Genomic DNA, 21285 nt, shown 5'->3' with positions numbered 1-21285 from the left:
ACCTGCGCTTTTTAATGTTGTTATGAAGGGAATGAATACGGCAGTTAAAGATATGGTAAAAGAAAAAGACAAAAAGATCATCTTTGCAGATGATATGGTAACATGGGGCAATAAAGAGGTAGATGTACAGTTACAACTTGATGCGTGGAAGGAAATACTGAAAAGGTATGGATTAAAAATTAATAAAGATAAGAGTGAAGTAATAGTATTTGGAAGAGACAGAGGGAGCAACGGAAATATTACTTTGAATGGAGAACCCATCAAAGTGATAGACAGTTTCACCTATTTACGGAGTGAAATATCTAGTGATGGAAGAATAACCAATGAAATTAATAGGAGGTTACAGAAGGGAGGCAATTTCTACCAAACAATAAAACACCTGGTTTGGAATAAGGAAATTTCAGAAAAAGCAAAACCCTTATACATAAGAGCTATTACTTCCCTATTGTCACCTATGAAGGAGAAACATTGGCAACGACAGAAAGGGAATGGAGCAGACTGCAAGCAGGGAAAATGAAATTTCTCAGAGCAGTTAAGGGTAAAACAAGAATGGACAGAGTAAGGAATGCAGATATTAGAAAGGACCTTAAACAAGAAAGTATGAGAGAAGAAATTGGGGGGGGGGGAGGGGGGGAATAAAGGATTAAGATGGTACGGGCATGTCAAAAGGATGCGGGGGCAGAGACTCCCCAAAATTATGGAAGAACTAAAGATGGAGGGAAAAAGACCTAGAGGGTGCCCAAGAATAATGGTGGGAAATGGGAGTGAGAATACCTGTGGAAACGAGAGGTGTGACCTGTCAGCAAGTGGAGGAAGAAAAGTGGTGGGAGGACCGAGCCAAATGGAGAGGACCCATCAGCACCCTGACCCGGCAGTAGCTGGAGTGGGATCCGGATATAGACAGACAGTTTTGTAAGTGGCGGCATGACAAAACATTCTGTACAACATTACTAAATGCCTTCTCTGAAAACTACCTGTAACAGACTGTTCATAAACCTACTTATGATGGAAATATAGTGGATCTAATGGCAATGGAAATATCCAACTTCTTTGAGGATGTCCACATTGAAAATGGCATCAGTAACCAGAGGCAATTGTAGCAACAATGATTACTGAAATACAAAGGACAACTAAAACAAACAGAACAATTTATATGGTCAGTAAACAAGATAAAGCAGGCAGCAGTGTCATGAGGAACTTCAATCGTTTAGCTCAAGACATTAGCATGTAGAGGAACTGTGTCAAGTTTAAAAGAATAGTTAACCATGCACAGGATAGGTCCACACACAGTAGAACAGTTCATGACTGGAAGACAGTCCATAGCATACAGATACTTTAAAGAAACTTCTAAAGAAACAGAGAATACTGCATAATAAGTGTAAAACAAAGCATAGTGCTATAGATAAGAGAGATGTGAATAAAATGGGTTTGTCTGCCAAGAGTGCAATACATGAAACCTTCAATAACTACCATAGTAGAATCTTATTGAAAGGCCTATCACAAATGTGTAATGGCTTTTAGTGTTCAGACACTTGTGGGTGGCACAGGAACTTGTAATGACGAGTATGAGTGGTATTGAGAAACAACTAAAACTGATAAAATTGAACAATGTGTAAGATTAGCTTGAACCTAAAATGAAGTACAAAAATGAGTTACAATAATCACAAATTTTGAGGAGGACTGCTGTTCAATAAAACAGATGCTGGCACAAAAGAAGCAAATGATGCTTTTATCTGTAATGAGGTACTGTCCAAAGAAACTGCATAAATATTCACTCAGATCTTGGTAAGATTTCAAACTGGTGCAAAGACTGATAACTTGCTTTAAATCTACATCTACATCCATACTCCGCAAGCCACCTGACGGTGTGTGGCAGAGGGTACTTTGAGTACCTCTATCGGTTCTCCCTTCTATTCCAGTCTCGTATTGTTCGTGGAAAGAAAGATTGTCGGTATGCCTCTGTGTGGGCTCTAATCTCTCTGATTTTATCCTCATGGTCTTTTCACGAGATATATGTAGGAGGGAGCAATATACTGCTTGACTCCTCGGTGAAGGTATGTTCTCGAAACTTCAACAAAAGCCCATACCGAGCTACTGAGCATCTCTCCTGCTAAGTCTTCCACTGGAGTTTATCTATCATCTCTGTAATGCTTTCGCGATTACTAAATGATCCTGTAACGAAGCGCGCTGCTCTCCATTGGATCTTCTCTATCTCTTCTATCAACCCTATCTGGTATGGATCCCACACTGGTGAGCAATATTCAAGCAGTGGGCGAACAAGTGTACTGTAACCTACTTCCTTTATTTTCGGATTGCATTTCCTTAGGATTCTTCCAATGAATCGCAGTCTGGCATCTGCTTTACCAACGATCAACTTTATACGATCATTCCATTTTAAATCACTCCTAATGCCTACTCCCAGATAATTTATGGAATCAACTGCTTCCAGTCACTGACCTGCTATATTGTACCTAAATGATACAGGATCTTTCTTTCTATGTATTCACACAACATTACACTTGTCTACATTGAGATTCAATTGCTATTCCCTGCACCATGCTTCAATTCGTTGCAGATCCTCCTGCATTTCAGTGCAGTTTTCCATTGTTAAAAACTCTTGATATACCACAGAATCATCCGCAAAAAGTCCCAGAGAACTTCTGACGTTATCCACAAGGTCATTTATGTATATTGTGAATAGCAACGGTCCTACGACACTCCCCTGCAGCACACCTTAAATCACTCTTACTGCGGAAGACTTCTCTCCTTTGAGAATGACATGCTGCGTTCTGTTATCTAGAACTCTTCAATCCAATCACACAATTGGTCTGATAGCCCATAAGCTCTTACTTTGTTCATTAAATGACTGTGGGGAACTGTATCGAACATCTTGCGGAAGTCAAGAAACATGGCACCTACCTGGGAACCCGTGTCTATGGCCCTCTGAGTCTTGTGGACGAACAGCGCGAGCTGGGTTTCGACGATCACCTTTTTCAAAACCCATGCTGATTCCTGCAGAGTAGATTTATAGTCTCCAGAAAAGTCTTTATACTCTAACATAATATGTGTGTTCCAAAATTCTACAACTGATCAACATTAGAGATATAGGTCTATAGTTCTGCACATCTGTTTGACGTCCCTTCTTAAAAACGAGGATGACCTGTTCCCTTTTCCAATCTTTTGGAACGCTACGCTCTTCTAGAGACCTATGGTACTCCACTGCTAGAAGGGGGGCAAGTTCCTTCACATACTCTGTGTAAAATCGAACTGTTATCCCATCAGGTCCAGCGGCCTTTCCTCTTTTGAGCTATTTTAATTGTTTCTCTACCCCTCTGTAGTCTATTTCAATATCTACCATTTTGTCATCTGTGCGACAATCTAGAGAGGGAACTACAGTGCAGTCTTCCTCTGTGAAACAGCTTTGGAAAAAGATATTTAGTATTTCGGCCTTTAGTCTGTCATCCCCTGTTTCAGTACCATTTTGGTCACAGAGTGTCTGGACATGTTTTGATCCACCTACTGCTTTGACATAAGACCAAAACTTCTTAGGATTTTCTGCCAAGTCAGTATATAGAACTTTACTTTCGAATTCACTGAACGCCTCTTGCATAGCCCTCCTCACATTACATTTTGCTTCGCGTAATTTTTGTTTGTCTGCAAGGCTTTGGCTATGTTTATGTTTCCTGTGAAGTTCCCTTTGCTTCCGCAGCAGTTTTCTAACTCTGTTGTTGTACCACGGTGGCTCTTTTCCATCTCTTCCAATCTTGCTTGGCACATACTCATCTAATGCATATTGTACGATGGTTTTGAACTTTGTCCACTGATCTCAACACTATCTGTACTTGAGACAAAACTTTTCTGTTGAGCCGTCAAGTACTCTGAAATCTGCTTCTTGTCACTTTTGCTAAGCAGAAAAATCTTCCTACCTTTTTTAATATTTCTATTTATGGCTGAAATCATTGATGCAGTAACCGCTTTATGATCGCTGATTCCCTGTTATGCGTTAACACGTTAACTGTTTCAAATAGTTCAGGTCTGTTTGTCATAAGGTCTAGTATGTTATCGCCACGAGTCGGTTCTCTCTTTAACTGCTCAAGGCAGTTTTCCAATAATGCACTTAAAAAGATTTCACTGGATTCTTTGTCCCTGCCACCCATTATAAACGTTTGAGTCTCCCAGTCTATATCCGGCAAATTAAAATCTCCACTCAGAACTATAACATGGTCGGGAAATCTACTCTAAATATCTTCGGAAATGTAAAATTGTGCTCTTCACAAAATGGGAAAGTGTAGTATCCTGTGAATATACTATCAAGGAAGTCATAGATGGAATGTGTCAACCCATACAAACACCTAGGTTTAACAATTTGTAGGGATATGAAATGTAATAATCACACAGGCTCAGTCATACGTAAATCAGATGGCAGCCTGTGGTTCACTGGTAGAATATTAGGGTGATGCAGTCAGTCTACAAAGTAGACTGCATGCAAAACACTCATGCAATACACTCTAGAATACTGTTGAAGTGTGAGGGACCCCTAGCAAATAGAACTAAAGGAGATATTGAATATATACACAAAGAAGGGCAGCAAATAAATATATATATATATAAAAGAAAGATGATGAGACTTACCAAGCAAAAGGCAGGTCGATAGACACACAAACAAACACAAACATACACACAAAATTCAAGCTTTCACAACCAACAGTTGCCTCATCAGGAAAGAGGGAAGGAGAGGGAAAGACGAAAGGATTTGGGTTTTGCACTACCGCATTGTGCAGGATGATCACAGCTCTTGTGGCCTTGCAGAGACAGATCTGTATGCGTTGGCTTGCGGTAAATGCTGTGTCCCAAGGTTCCATCTGCTTTCCTTCATCATCAAGAAAAGGTAAAGTACCATCTTTTTCCACTTCGATTGTGAAGTTTATATTTGGATGGAGCGAATTCAGATGCTGAAGAAACGTAAGTAGAGTATGAATTCCATGTGGCCACACCACAAATGTATCATACACATACCGCAGAAAACAAGAGGGTTTGAGAATGGCTGATGGTAGTGCTTTTTCTTCAAAGTCCTCCATAAAATAATTGGCCACCACAGGAGGAGGGCTCCCCATGGCGGCACCATCCACTTGTTCAAAATATTGGTCTTGAAATAAGAAGTATGTTGAAGTAAGCACGTGTTTGAATAATGCTACTATGTCCTCCTCAAAGTTGTTGCTAATGAGCTCCAAAGAGTCCAGCAAAATCACCTTTGTAAACAAAGACACAACATCGAAATTTACTAACAGATTCGATGATTGCACTCTAAGGGTTTTCAGGCAACCTATGAAATCTTCAGAGTTTCGAATGTGATGATCGCACTTACCTACGAGAGGTCCCAATAGTGATGTCAGGTATTTGGCAACAAAATAAGTAGGTGCTCCTGTGTTATTTACAATGGGATGGAGAGGCACCCCATTCTTATGGATCTTGGGTGGGCCTTAGAGTCTGGGAGGAACTGCAGCCTGTTGACGCAAACCCTTAGTGACTTTTGCTGGAATCAAGCTCTTCCTGATGAGTTTCATAGTTTTCCTCGGGATCTTACCCGTTGGATCAGTTTTTAATTTACTACATGCAAGATTGTTGAGCAGCTTGCTGTTATATTCTGTGCTTGAGAGAAGCATAGTAGCATTTCTTTTGTCAGCAGGTATGACGAGGATGTCTTGGTCTTCTCTCAATTCTTGTAGAGCATTTCTTTCAGCTGAGGTGATGTTAAAGTTGACGAAGCTTGAGTCAAGATGTGGCATGTGTCACGCCTAATCTCTTCGGCAGCATCCTTAGGAAGTTGCTAAACAGCCTGCTCTATTCCACTAATCACATCTCGGATGAGAATGGTCCCTGGTGTAGGTGCAAAATTCAGACCCTTCTCTAGCACCGAAACTACAGCGTCGTAGGAAGTCCTCCATGAGATTAAACATGGTATGTCTTCTTGGCAAGTCTTCTTGCGTACGGGTTTCAAGTCGATCATATTTACTCAACTGACAAACCTTAGCTTGTCGTTCAGTCCAGTCGGCCGATGCCCAAGTGGTGCTCTCTACCCAGTTCCAGGATACCGCTGAAAGGTTCGCTGAAATCTTCAGATGGAGTGATAGTAATCGTCTGGACACCAAGCACAATTCTTGACACATATAGCGCACCCTTTCTCTCACAAGTGCTGCACTCGCCCGTTGTTTAGTTCTGATGGCAATCGCAGAATTTATACAATGTTTAAATTTAGCAAACGTAGGGATGGTTTGCTTGTCGCCGCACCTCAGTAAGAATGCAAGGCTGCTTAAAAATCTACCTCTTTTGCGACGTAACTTGTCAAACTCACATATTTTCTTTGCCATCTCCTCCAGAGAAAAACTGTGGAACTCATCAGGAAAAGCTCGATTCCAGCGAAAGTCGCTAAGGGTTTGCGTCAACAGGCTGCAGTTTCCTAGACTCTAAGCCCTACCCAAGATCCATAAGAATGAGGTGCCTCTCCGTGTCATTGTAAGTGACATAGGAGTACCTACTTATTTTGTTGCCAAATACCTGACATCACTATTGGGACTTCTCGTAGGCAAGTGCGACCATCACATTAGAAACTCTGAAGATTTCATAGGTTGCCTGAAAACCCTTAGATTGCAATCATCGAATCTGTTAGTAAGTTTTGATGTTGTGTCTTTATTTACAAAGGTGCCTTTGCAGAACTCTCTGGAGCTCATTAGCAACAACTTTGAGGAGGACACAGTAGCACTATTCAAACATGTGCTTGCTTCAACATAGTTCTTATTTCAAGACCAATATTTTGAACAAGTGGACGGTGTCACCATGGGAAGCCCTCCTCCTGTGGTGGCCAATTATTTTATGGAGGACTTTGAAGAAAAAGCACTACCGTCAGCCACTCTCAAACCCCCTTATTTTCTGCAGTATGTGGATACGTTTCTTCAGCATCTGAATTTACTACATCCGAATATAAACTTCACAATAGAAGTGGAAAAATATGGTACTTTACCTTTTCTTGATGTCTTGGTATGAAGGAAAGCAGATGGAACCTTGGGACACAGCATTTACCACAAGCCAACGCATACAGATCTATATCTGCAAGGCCACAAGAGCTGTGATCATCCTGCACAATGCGGTAGTGCATTACGTATGTTAGTTCATAGACCACATGTGTATCTGATCCTGAGAGCCTGTCAAGTGAAATACAATATTTGAAGACAGTGTTCCGACAAAACGGTTATTCTGAGAGATGTAATGCATTCAGGCCCAGGCAAGTTCAATCTACGGAACAAAATGAAGATATGAAGACACCCACCACTTTGGCCTTTTTGCTGGATTTTGGTGCCATGTCGTCAAGAATCAGAAGATACGGAATTAAGTGCGTTTTTCAACCATCTGCAAAACTGTGAAATCTGTTGGGTTCAGTTAAGGATGACCTGGGACTGAGGAAATGTGTTGTGTACAAGATTCCTTGTCAGTGTAGGGCAGCGTATATAGGCCGCCACACAGTACAAGAACACTGCGCTGAACATCAGTGTCATACACGCCTTTGTCAACCGGAAAAGTCTGCAATTGTGGAACACTGCCCGAATGCAGGACATCATATGATTTATGAAAAGATGAAAGTTTTATCCCCGGCATCATCTTTCTGGGACTCCGTCATTAAGGAAGCAATACATATCCGTACAGCCAATAATCTCATCAACAAGGATATGGGATTTCAACTGAGCACAGCCTGGAACCCTGCATTGGCTGCTATTAAATCACGACGAGAAAATCCAGATTCTTCGATAACAGGTCCGTCATAACACTGGCCTAGTACAGCCGTTGGTGAGTAACGTCTGGCCGCACTTGACAAATGCAGCATACAGCGCACATGCGGGAGAGCCGCTCTGTGATTTTAGGCACAGGGAGTTTGAATATGGCAAATCACTGGGTATGTGTGATGTTCGCGGCTGCGCATTCTTCGCACATGTGTTCTAAAAACGGGACATCAGTGTGTGGATACCGTCAGTCGTACCTAGCCACGAGCAAGGTTGAACCACCTGAAGATGTCAGACAGTTGCTCTGAGGAAATATTGTGGAATTTGCACAATGTGATCCGGCGGCAAACCCATGAAGACTATTTATTACCACACAATGTTCAAAATTGGCACACTGCACACATAAACAGACATCTCTAGGTGGGTGTGGAACAACCCACTTAGGTTGTAGTGCATACAATTTTGATCTTCCAATATGTCAAGTTGTATAGTTGCTCTTACAAAATTGCAAAAGTTTCTATAATACAGTGAGTCCTGTACCTCTTCACTTTCACAACTATTTGACCTTCAACTGTTACAGTTATAGTGTCTTTCTTGTTGGCACTCTGGTGAGAACAGTCCCATTTATCTTCCAGATAAAATGACTGCAGTATTTGAACTTTAGTTGCTTCTACAAGATGACCATAATATGGATCTGGTCTTCCAAAGACTCCTTTTACAGACCTCACATTTCTTGATTTGTCCACCATGTACTTTGATACTGATGGAACACGGTTCAAAATTGTTTTCTTTGAAAATATCTGGGATAATAGTAAAAACTTGCACTTTTTCACTGTAGGATGCGCAATATTCAACAGCTGAACTGATATTTGTGAAACATTCCTGGCAAGAGGGGCGAGAGCGCTTTGGTTGATTTTTTTCTGAAGATGGAATTTCTCCTTTGAAGAGTGTGGTCAGTTTTACTGTAGTGTACTCATCCATAGCTATAGTAATTTCTCTGCATTTTTCTTGACACATATAGCTTATGACTCGACTTCACTGACCACAGTTTCTTAACAGGGCTAACATCTACCTCTGTAGTTGACTGACTGAGGGTATTTAATTCTTCCTGTATTGATGCAAAATCTGCATCATCTGCACCATGGGAGGTTTCACCTTGTTCAGATACTATAATTGTTGTTATTCTGTGAAAACATTTAGAATACAAAAAGTTGTCACTGGAAACTTATATATCACTCTCTTATGAATATGCAAATAGTCAGCACACTTGACTCTCCTGTGGCCCCAATCAGAAGACATTTCAAACAATCCTTTTCACAACACACACTGCAACTGTGTCAACTGGCAAATTCCTCACAAAAACACAGAACTCACTGGATGGTCTCAGATTAGAAGCTTCTTCAGTAAACAAATTAGCACTGAACAACTACAATACAGAAACCTGCAATGAACAACTGCAACAAAGAAACTACAACAAAATGTAAGAAATACCTGCAACAATGAAAGTGAAAATAAATAAATGCAACAAAGACAATAGAAATAAACACTGAAACAAAGAAATGAGTGAGAAAACTTCAGTGAAGACATACATTACCTTTTAGAGTTAAAAAAATGATTTTTTAAAAATAAACCCTACCCATCTTAAACATGGAAGCTCTCCTTTACATAGAATGTAGTACTATATGGTACTAATCAATAGAAAAAAATGTAACTTTTCTGGATGGGCATTTAAAAAAAACTGTAAATTATTAAAAAAATTCAAAAGATGACAGTAAAAGAACTTTGACAGATATTTCCAAATGGAGGATACCATTGTAATCATAAAGCAATTTCTTTCAAATTAAAAAAACCTCATAAAATATAAAGAACTGTTACAGAGATACAGCATTTTAAAAATCTTTCTGAAATTCACATCTTCAAAACAGTGTTATCTTTGGACGCCTGTATCTTGGGACAGACCTCTTCTCTCTTTTTTTTTCTTTTTTTTTTTTTTTTTTGAGAAAAAAAATACGTTTCTTAATTACTCCTGATTTTTAACGTATGCCAAATAGCATCCGAGACTATGAAGGTAACCTCCCTGCCTGAAGTGATACAGATTATGCCCCTTAATCACACAGTTTACATATATTGACAAAAACAATCTATGTTTGAAACTATAGTGGCGGCAGCAGAAAACACGTATAAAATATATGGAACTGCTCAAACTTCTGGACCCAGTGACTCCTCCTCCTGAGAGAAGGGTTGAAGAGATAGGAAGAGGGATGGAGGAAAATGACTGGAAAGTTTTAGGGAATTGGTAGAGTTATGGAAAAGTCACCCAGAACCCTGCGTCAGGGGAGACCCATTGAACAGTGTGAGAAGGAAAGAGTAACTGCTTGATGCCTGCAGATCAATTGTGCTGTTCTCATGATATTATGACCTCAATTACACCTACATTTTGCCCACAGCAACAGTTTTAAGAAGCCATCATACAAACAGATTTATACAAATACACTCCTGGAAATTGAAATAAGAACACCGTGAATTCATTGTCCCAGGAAGGGGAAACTTTATTGACACATTCCTGGGGTCAGATACATCACATGATCACACTGACAGAACCACAGGCACATAGACACAGGCAACAGAGCATGCACAATGTCGGCACTAGTAGTGTATATCCACCTTTCGCAGCAATGCAGGCTGCTATTCTCCCATGGAGACGATCGTAGAGATGCTGGATGTAGTCCTGTGGAACGGCTTGCCATGCCATTTCCACCTGGCGCCTCAGTTGGACCAGCGTTCGTGCTGGACGTGCAGACCGCGTGAGACGACGCTTCATCCAGTCCCAAACATGCTCAATGGGGGACAGATCCGGAGATCTTGCTGGCCAGGGTAGTTGACTTACACCTTCTAGAGCACGTTGGGTGGCACGGGATACATGCGGACGTGCATTGTCCTGTTGGAACAGCAAGTTCCCTTGCCGGTCTAGGAATGGTAGAACAATGGGTTCGATGACGGTTTGGATGTACCGTGCACTATTCAGTGTCCCCTCAACGATCACCAGTGGTGTACGGCCAGTGTAGGAGATCGCTCCCCACACCATGATGCCGGGTGTTGGCCCTGTGTGCCTCGGTCGTATGCAGTCCTGATTGTGGCGCTCACCTGCACGGCGCCAAACACGCATACGACCATCATTGGCACCAAGGCAGAAGCGACTCTCATTGCTGAAGACGACACGTCTCCATTCGTCCCTCCATTCACGCCTATCGCGACACCACTGGAGGCGGGCTGCACGATGTTGGGGCGTGAGCGGAAGACGGCCTAACGGTGTGCGGGACCGTAGCCCAGCTTCATGGAGACGGTTGCGAATGGTCCTCGCCGATACCCCAGGAGCAACAGTGTCCCTAATTTGCTGGGAAGTGGCGGTGCAGTCCCCTACGGCACTGCGTAGGAGCCTACGGTCTTGGCGTGCATCCGTGCGTCGCTGCGGTCCGGTCCCAGGTCGACGGGCACGTGCACCTTCCGCCGACCACTGGCGACAACATCGATGTACTGTGGAGACCTCACGCCCCAAGTGTTGAGCAATTCGGCGGTACGTCCACCCGGCCTCCCGCATGCCCACTATACGCCCTCGCTCAAAGTCCGTCAACTGCACATACGGTTCACGTCCACGCTGTCGCGGCATGCTACCAGTGTTAAAGACTGCGATGGAGCTCCGTATGCCACGGCAAACTGGCTGACACTGACGGCGGCAGTGCACAAATGCTGCACAGCTAGCGCTATTCGACGGCCAACACCGCGGTTCCTGGTGTGTCCGCTGTGCCGTGCGTGTGATCATTGCTTGTACAGCCCTCTCGCAGTGTCCGGAGCAAGTATGGTGGGTCTGACACACCGGTGTAAATGTGTTCTTTTTTCCATTTCCAGGAGTGTAGTATCACTGCAGTAAACTTGACAATATGGCATATGGTGTGTATTTGAGACCAAAATATGTTGTGTGTAGTCTAACTTAACCTCAAAGAAGTGGCAGAGTCATGATTGACAGAAGTATAATAAATACTTATCTCAAAAATTTTTTGTGCAAAGTCAGGTTAGATAAATCAGGTAGTAAGAAATGGCAAAAGCCATTTAACTTTTACTTTACACAAGACATGAAGGAAACATGTATTTACTTATTTCATCCAAGGATCATCTCGCAATGATATAGGAGCTGGCACAGTAATACAACAAAAATCAACAGCTCAAAATATGGATATCCACAGATTACTTAAGTATGTTCTATAAGAAAATGACATGTGTTCAGCTGTGATCTTTATGAATGAACGACACCAAATTTGCTGAAGTGATCTAGGAAAACCCAAATCATGATGGCCAGACACTGTGAAGCCCATCCTCCCAAATATGAGCTCAGTGCCTTAACAGCTGCACTGCCTCATTTGGCTGGTCACTATTGTACAATGTTCTTTGGTTTACACAAATATCTTCTGTCTGTATACACACTGAACCAGCTAATAAAGCATTATAAACAGTTGGTGCTAAAGTAAAAAAAATGGCACTTCAAATTTTCGCGTAAAATGTTTTAATCCTTCAGATACATTAATTTGAGTGAATAGTAAGGAAGTGCACTAATATCCACTTGCATTTCAAGTTATACTCTATGTCATCCAGCAATTATCAATGTATTCTATAAACAGTTTCTGCAGGAAAGGAAGAATTATTAATTATGGTTCAACATCTGAGGTCTTTAGAGGTTGAATACAATCTTACATGGGGCAAGGATAGGAATGGAAATCAGACATGATCTTTTTAATAGCAACTGACTTAATCAGTCTGCAGAAATTAAAATGGGGCATTTGGATGGGGATTTTAATACCATTCCCCCTGAAATGTCTGCCCTGTGTTGAGCACCATTTAGTTTGCTTCATGGCTTGGTGTTGAGGGCTGACTGGGCACAATAAAGAAATACTGCAGTCACACATCTCTGTTTGGCAGGTATAGTTTAAGTCTTCCAGTGTTGTTCCGGTTATCACAGGTGAATTACAGGTCCTCAAAGTTGAACACTCTAATCGAAACTCATTTAATGGATCCTTTCTGACAATATCAAAAGGCAACTTTTCGTCTATTGTTAAGTGAACTGGATAATCATAAAGTGTGCCTTCTAGCATACCTAAAAACTTACACTGCAGTATGGGTTCTGCAACTAACATCTGAAATATATACTATTTACAGATGTTCTCAATACTTGTAGCCGTTCCGCATAACTTCCCCAGATTTTCTTTTTCCAATTATGCTTGATATTGCATATCTCTGGACTCTAACGTATGGTACTGTAACCAGTGTCATTTACAGCCTTAAATTGTACACATTACTACCTTTCACAATCCTCGCGCGTCTTGTGCACGAAATATTATCAAATCTAGATATTTTCAACCGAGCTACACCATAACTACGGCGCTTCACTCAGATAAACAGAGACGGAGTTTGCAATTGATCATTACAAGTGCGAGAAACGTATGTCCAAAAGGCCGCATACCGGTTATAATTCAGCACAAATCCATATGTTATGCAACAGCATCACGTAACAACAACGACGCTACAGATCAACAGTATGATTAATCTTCATGAAAGAACATACCTTGCTATTACGTTGATTTTATCCTGGAGCTCCTTTTCAATTTCTTCAGAATTTTCACCAATAAACCTTTCCAGTCCTACGAAAGCATGTTGCGTTTCTTGCACTAGCTTATATGTCTGGTGATACAAACTTTCCATGATATTCACTCACGTCTTCAGCAAATCTCCGAAATAATGACATACACGGTGCATTACACCACTGCCCTTATTGCCTCATTTACTGCCAATCTCCCTCTACCACGACTCAACATGACACTTAACAACATTTACATTCTAACATTCTAGTCCCTTGTTTACCAATTATAAAGATATTCCAGTAAGGTTCCTCAGATAATTTACTGCTAAACCGTTGAAATAAAGCGAAACTTTGCTGAGGTGTATCTTCACAATTTCTAATGTTAGTGTTAATGGCTTTGGAATTTTGTGACAACAGAGAAGAATGAGTGACGGTGATTTGTATTATGGAACGTCATTAGGGTTGGACTCAGTAAAAACTATTGCAGAGAGTATAGGAATAGGCAATCTTCCGGACGATGCAGCGAAGGAATTAGCAGACGATGTTTCTTACAGGTTAAAACTAGTTATCCAAGTAAGTGAGGTTATGTTCTTGGCTTTATCTATTCATAAACCAAAAAAATGTTACTGCTAAACTGCGCTGCGCAGTTTTAAATTTAAATTTCATTGGGAGAGACCAGTACCTACCATTAATTGAAGAACTATTGCAAAAATTGGGTTATTTGACGTTGTGTTATTATTACTAACAACCAATAATTATGAACAGCCTACGTTTCTTGTGCAACACCAGTGATTGCAAAATCCTTGTGATGTATACTGTTAATATTGGCGTTTGTTCACTATAATTTAGAACCTTATTGCGGGTCACAGACGTCTCAAAGACATATTCATTGTGTCCACTTGTTTGCATCACATTTTCTTCAAGCACACTGCATTTCAGTTTAATGCCTCTTGCAGCTTTAAGCATGTTGGAAGAAACCAAGACTTGGCGAGAGCAGAAACCAATTTATGAAATACGGTTCACCGTTCCTTTCCGAGTGGGGTGTAGCACGCCCATTCTTGCATTATTGTTACCAATATAGCGTTACCAAGCACCTGCCAAGGTCATTGCCAGGTTTTTAATGTACTTGATCATTTACTGTAGCATTTCAAGTTCATTATTTTATAGCAGTTAAGTTAAAACTAAGAGTATCATTAAACCAGAAATCCTAGAAAGCGCTGTCTGAGGTATGAAGTTAAAAGTAAGAGTCTCATTCAATCAAAACGCTGCCAGAGAAATTTTTGTGTGTCATATTTGCCTCAACATTATTCATTTCTTCCTTCATGTGCTGTGATATTTTTGTTTGCTCCTCCCAAATATCCCATTTATTCAGGAATTTAATACTCAATTTCGTTTGAAGTGTTTTAATTAAAAAGCATGAAGACAGAAATATGGCCACAATTCTGAACTGTAAATGTGCATGATTTTGATAGAACATTATTATATTCTACTAGATTAAATGGGTTTAGTGAACAGCCTGAGCCATCAGTAACTGTGGCTGTAAATACATCATCAGTATTGCCTGTCGTGTTTTTAGTTCTTCCAATTATAGACATCAATGATATGATTTGGGTATAGCATGTCATTTATTTCCTGTGTGTTGCGGTTTGGATAGTATTGTTCACCAGAGCCTTTAAGTTTAATGGAGATGCCTATACATTGAGGGATTTTGTTGTGGAAATACAGAAGCGTCCGATGCCACCCGTCTGCTTTGACCCATGACGTCACAAATATGGCGGAAACGACAATACACCACGACGCCAATATGGCGCCTATGACGTCATTACGTAAACATGACAACAAACACGAAAATACATCGAAAAACACACACATTCCACAAAAAAACGAATGACACTAAAGGGACAAGCGTGGGAAATTGGGTGTGAGACACACACCACCATTCAAAACCACACAAAACGACGAAAAAAACCGACGACACAGAACTCTCCTAATTCCACTAAACACAATATCCTCTACCTCAACAGCAAGTCCCGATACTGGACCACCCACAGCCCCAACAACAAATTGGAATTGAACACTTCCCTTGACCTATGTAGCAAAACAACAACTCCCGACACCAGAACACCCACAACGTCAAATTAGAATTAGACACTTCCCTTGACCTATGTGGCTCAACAACAACTCCTGATACCGGAACACACACAACCACAAATTGGAATCGAACACTTACCTTGACCTATATAGCTCAGCAGCAACTCCCGATTCCGGAACAGCCAAACCACAAATTGGAATCGAACACTTCCCTTGACCTATATAACTCAACAGCAAGTCCCGACACCAGAACACCCACAGCCACAACCACACATTGTAATGGAACACCGCCCTCAACCCCACCCCACAACAAATACACTAAGAGCAAGAAAAATAAAAACTTACCACAACAAAGTTCCGGCGCCACAACCTAGGTCGGCCACTACAATCACACACAGGCGCGCGCGCGCACACACACACACACACACACACACACACACACACACACACACACACACACACACACACACACACGAGCCACAAACCAATGAAAAAATATACAGCCAGAAGAGAGGCCCAACCCACCCACACCGCAACCCAACCTCCCTCCCCTCACCCCAAAATAAAATACCTGTAAACAAAAACCAGACGCAAAATAAAAAAAAAAAAGCTCAACAAAAACTGCAACAAAATAGATCCTCCACAACTAAATCACAAACCAACACACTCTCCCCCCCCCCCCCCCACAAACAGTACCAAAAGCTAACGCCCCCCCCCCCCGAGCTGCAGTCACCCACCCACCCAAACAACCCTAACTAACCACCTTCGGCCCCGAAAAAAACAATAGCCCTTAGGGATGCTCTTCTGCCAACAGTACTCATCTAAATGAGACTGAAGGTTGGAAGAGCGTCTCTTCCCCCTCCCAATAACTGACTTAACGGCCCCCCACATCCCCTCTATGGTATTTGTACAAGCCCCCATCTCATAATTTTTAAACTCTAAACTATGGTTAACAACTAAATGATTGTACCCCCTCTCATTCAATCCCCTATAAGAAGAAAAAGCATCGGAAACTACAGTGGAACCTGGTTCTATAAACTCCTCAATGAACCCCACTAATTCCACCTTACACCGCCCCTCCACAACCCTAAAAACACATCCCCCCCCCCCCAAGTACAACAACCCCCCACACCCAGAGATCAACCACAGACTTACCCCTCCCATACTTCCTTTTTGCAAATTGCGACTCGTCCATCTCCACCAAAACCCCAGGCCCACCCAACTTACTCCTGTACTTAATAAACTCTGAACATATTTCACGGCAATACGAAAACCAGTCAAGCACACTCCTCTCACTCACGCCAGTCTCATGCGTGTAAAAACTTTGAGAGGTTCTATAACAAAAGTAATATGTCAACAACACAATCTTGTGCATGCCCAACCTAGACTTCTCGAACCAGGAACCGCGACGTATGGAGCGCCATAGGTTATCCCTGTGGCACTGCCACATATAACCGCCCCTGGTCCTAGACACCGGAACTTTTGCCAATGTTTTTTCCTTTAGACAGACAGTGCACTTAACCACCTCCGCAATCAACCCAAAAAGCTGTAGAAATTTGATCAGCTCCCAACTGAGTCGCGCCCATCATAGCATGGAGTCACACACTATTTATTTTATCGGTCATATCCATACCTAACAAGAGCAACAACAAATTAATTTACTCACATTAACACACTACCTACAGTGAACAGCGCAACAATTACTTTCACACAAAACCACTAAATCGCTAACTCACTGAAACCAGTTCCACTCGAAACACAGCCAAAACGAGAACCAGCCACTAGAATCAGTAACAACAAACTGAACCAAATACACCACACAACATGAAACCCCTAAACACACCACCAGAGGGCACCACGAACCACAACACGATGACACCTACAAAGACGCCACACTCACAAACCAAACTCCATGCCATCATGATGACGTCACACACCACAACAGCCTTACATCACGGGTCAAAGCCGACGGATGGGATCAGACGCTTAAACTTTTTGAGTTTCCTGTGAAAGACTGGAGTGTACATTACCTGATGTCTTGGTTACATTGGAAGGTGATTGGCTGTTAATTATCGAATCCAGTGAAGTTAAATGAAATTTGTGATGACAGACTAATCTGAAGCATAACCAAGACTTAGTTTATGTTGGAAGGTGACAGTTTGGTTGTGAGTTGGCAAAAAGCCAAAGCCTGTGTCATGATAATATTTTTTTTTTGTGTGTATGTTGGGCATCCCATAGTTGTATATACTTCCATGATTAAAACCCTGTTTTTCCAGTGTGATCTGATAATTTCAAGTTTTTAATATCTTTGAAACATTAATAACACCACCATTCTTGACCCAGAACACTCTATTCCATTGGAGGTTGCAGTACTGTGTCAGATTTTATTTTGCTAGTGTTTTCGTGTTAGTGATGTCAACCATTTGTTGTTTCTTAAGGCCATGATCACCATCATTTTGATGAGATCATTAGTCTGTGGAGAGGTATCTCATTGTTAACTATCGTGATTTAATTGCCACTAATTTATAGCCAAGAAAATTTGCTAAAATAACTCACATTTGAGGCAGGCAACATTTCTCATCAAGTGAAGGGTGTTGGAAGATCTTTGAAAGAGTATAATTTAATTGGTATATTTGTAATGACACCTTTTTGTCGTATAGTCTTCATTTTGTATGATAGTTACTGTTAATTTGTCATGTGTCATGTTGATTTGAAATGAAATGTAAAGTTGCAAATCAGTTGGGCTTAACTGATTCATAGATCATGTGGATTAAGCACAAATCAAACACTATACAACAGCATACACCATAGATCTCATCCTGAAATCGAGTTTCAGGTGTGGCAGGACATGTGTGAACAGTGAGAAGTAACTGTCACTAATTATACAGATTATTAGTAACTATTGTAAATGATAATTGTTTTTACTCCATTTTAATTAAAACATAAAAGTTACTTACATTATTTTTCTAAATAAATAATAGAACAAGGTGAGGGGAGGAACCAAGCCCTACCCAGCATACAAACTGGTGCACAAGGAAGAGCAATGCAGAGGGAGTTCCTCTCTTGGTTCTGTCACTTTCCATGTTGTACGTTATGTGGCCAGGCATAAAACAGTACTGACCCAAAGTCCCGTGACTTCTGCTTATTGAAAACTAGGGACTTTAGTGCTCAACAAAAGATTTAAGGGTATCTTGTTGGTAATAATGTTATTAGGCTGCTATTGATGGCTTACTGCCTACTTACTATTTATGTGATTAGAAAGACTAATGATTGTCTTTATACTACAAAAGTGGTGGAATATTTACTCTGTTGTAAGCATTGTCACATAACATATTGTTAAAGTTATTTCCAGTCCCTGAATCAAGATAGTTAAATAGTTGGTAATTTGTACAAAAAGGGAATAATAATGTATGCTTCCAATTTATTTCTGAATTTCTACATGATCTTAATTACCTAAATCTTTTGCTTGCTGTTTGAATGTTAAAGCATCATTACCATCTACTCGAGACTGTGATAGTGTAAATCACACTTAAGAGAAATTTTTTTTATAATTAGAAAGTAAAAAAAAAAAATATTTTATTTGGTCTTTGCATGTTTACAGCTTAGCCAGATACGCAACCTGCGTCTGAGTGTGAAAATTGCAAAGCCTTTGAAGAGACCTCTGTAATATTTAGTTCCTATCTACTTTCCACAATATTCTTATCACTCACATGTGCACACTTCATGCTTACACCTAAAAATAATTCCAGAGGACAACAGAAGTTTCTGTGTCTGAAGTAAATACAATAGCATTTTAAACTACATTTCATTGTAGTGAGAATGAGTCAACCCCAACTGAATATTTTCCTCATCTTGTCAGTGTGTTAATTCCTTATTGCATGTTCATCAGAACACACAGTGAAGACATGATGCTTCATTTACATTTACATCTGTAGTCAGCATATCACCTTACAATCTGTAGCGGAGGTTACTTCTAGTTCTACTCTCATGTTTCCCTTTTCTGTTGGGTTTATGAAAGGTGTGTTGCATGAATGGTTGTTAGTAAACCTACGTATGAGCTCCGATTTCCTCGGCTTCGTCATTATGCGAGATGTGTGAGAGGAATTGATATGCTGCCAAACATGTTTTAGAACACAGGTGCCTGGAATTTCAACCTCTCCATGATGTACAGTACCTCTATTACATCATCTGCCACAAGACTTTTTTGAGGATCTCTGTAATGCTCTCACACTTAAAGTAATTTATTGTGACAAAATGTGTCACTCTTCATTGGAGTGTTTCTATCTCTTCCATTAAACTAACCTAGTAGTGGTACCAGACTGATAAGCAGAATTCAGGAATTGGCCCAAGAAGTGTTTTGTAAGTCAGTTCTTCCATGGTTAAATATCATTTCTTTAAGATTCTTCCAATGAATTTCAGATTTCCTACTGTCTTTCCTATAATTTTTTCTCTGTGGTCATTTCATGTTAGGTCACTCTAGATGGATACTGCCGGGTATTTTACGGTAATTACTGGTTTTGGTGATTTATCACCTTAGTGTAATTGAGCAGTGATGGATCTCTCTGCTATTTATATACAATACACTGCAATTATTTACATTCAGGGTCAACTGCTAGCACCTGCACCAATTGACAATCCTCTACAGGTCTTCCTGCATTTCACTGTAGTCTTCTGCCGTTGTAGCCTTCCTATAGTCAACAGCAGCACCTGCAGACAGACTCACATTGTCTACTAGGTCAGTGCAAACGATATGCTATAACACTGCCTTGGGACACTCCTGATATTACCTTTACCTTTGTCAGTTTTGTACCCTTTCAGACAGTGTATCTTGTTCCCAACAACCATCATAAAAGAGCCCACAGTACAAACTAGGGAGGGCAAAGAAAGCCATATTATTGGAAAACAAGAAACATGAGAGGAGTCAGGATTCTGGAGTTCTATGACACATTTCAAACAGTTTTAGCAAATGTCCTCTTCTGTAAATACAAGAGGAAAATTTATACTGGTGAAACACCAGGTCACACAGGATGGTATAACAGGATGGCATCACAGTTAGATGTATGAACGTAATACAAAAATTTAAAATATATCCTTCATGTGCAGATGGTTTTGCATTATAGTGGAACATCACTTTCCTGTAGTGTTTGAAACATGATGCAACTAAACAATTTTTAACTATGTTGCAGCTGAATATCATATTTAATGGCAGGGAAAAAATTGTTACCAGTTGGAGCTTGAAGATAAATATTCTGTGTTAATAATTTTCAACTTATTCACTACTTTATCATTAAGTAGTGTGATATAATTGCAAATATATGTGGTACTGAGCAAAGAATGTTATGTTACACCACACCACTAAAATCTTGAAAATTGTCTTTTTAGTCACTTATTTTTAAAACTTTTGTTTTGTAGCACAGTATTTCTGGTGTGCGTGCGTGCGTGCGCGCGCGCGTGCGCGTGTGTGCGCGCATGCATGCAGTTACACACACACACACATACACACACAAAGCATTAAAGTGAAACCGGGTGATCTTTTTATGTATATACTTGAAGGGGAAAAAAGTATTGATTGTGACCTACAGCTTGCAATGAATTAGTAGTTGGGGCACTGCATACCGATTCTGATATTCAAATAATTTTGATTCTGAATTTCATACGCTTGTTGGATTTGGAAAGTATCAACTCTCGGCACCTTAATAAATACAAAGGGCTCATAACATTGCATATGTTGGAGTGGAATAGTAACAAGCTGATGGGGTCTCAGTTGCTGCTGTGTCTTCGAAGTTGCACTGG

The 21285-nt window shown here is 40.7% G+C and overlaps 2 protein-coding genes across 2 annotated transcripts in view; one reads left to right on the top strand and one right to left on the bottom strand.

Annotated features, from left to right (window-relative positions):
- The window catches only part of LOC126190682 (probable Golgi SNAP receptor complex member 2), a 40733-nt gene extending 27063 nt beyond the window's left edge, over positions 1 to 13670 (bottom strand). Inside the window, exon 1 of the mRNA XM_049931140.1 lies at positions 13387 to 13670. Within this exon, the coding sequence (XP_049787097.1) occupies positions 13387 to 13523 (137 nt within the window). The 5' untranslated portion in view covers positions 13524 to 13670. The remainder of the gene's footprint in view (positions 1 to 13386) is intronic.
- A 98-nt stretch (positions 13671 to 13768) lies between these two features.
- LOC126190681 (transcription initiation factor TFIID subunit 6) overlaps positions 13769 to 21285 on the top strand; it is a 137348-nt gene continuing 129831 nt past the window's right edge. The window contains exon 1 of the mRNA XM_049931139.1: positions 13769 to 13974. Coding sequence (XP_049787096.1) covers positions 13825 to 13974 — 150 coding nt within the window. The 5' untranslated portion in view covers positions 13769 to 13824. The remainder of the gene's footprint in view (positions 13975 to 21285) is intronic.

This window comes from Schistocerca cancellata, chromosome 6 (assembly GCF_023864275.1).
Source record: "Schistocerca cancellata isolate TAMUIC-IGC-003103 chromosome 6, iqSchCanc2.1, whole genome shotgun sequence".
NCBI lineage: Eukaryota > Metazoa > Arthropoda > Insecta > Orthoptera > Acrididae > Schistocerca > Schistocerca cancellata.
The sequence above is the reverse complement of the archived record's forward strand: the minus strand, read 5'-3'. Positions and strand labels throughout refer to the sequence as shown.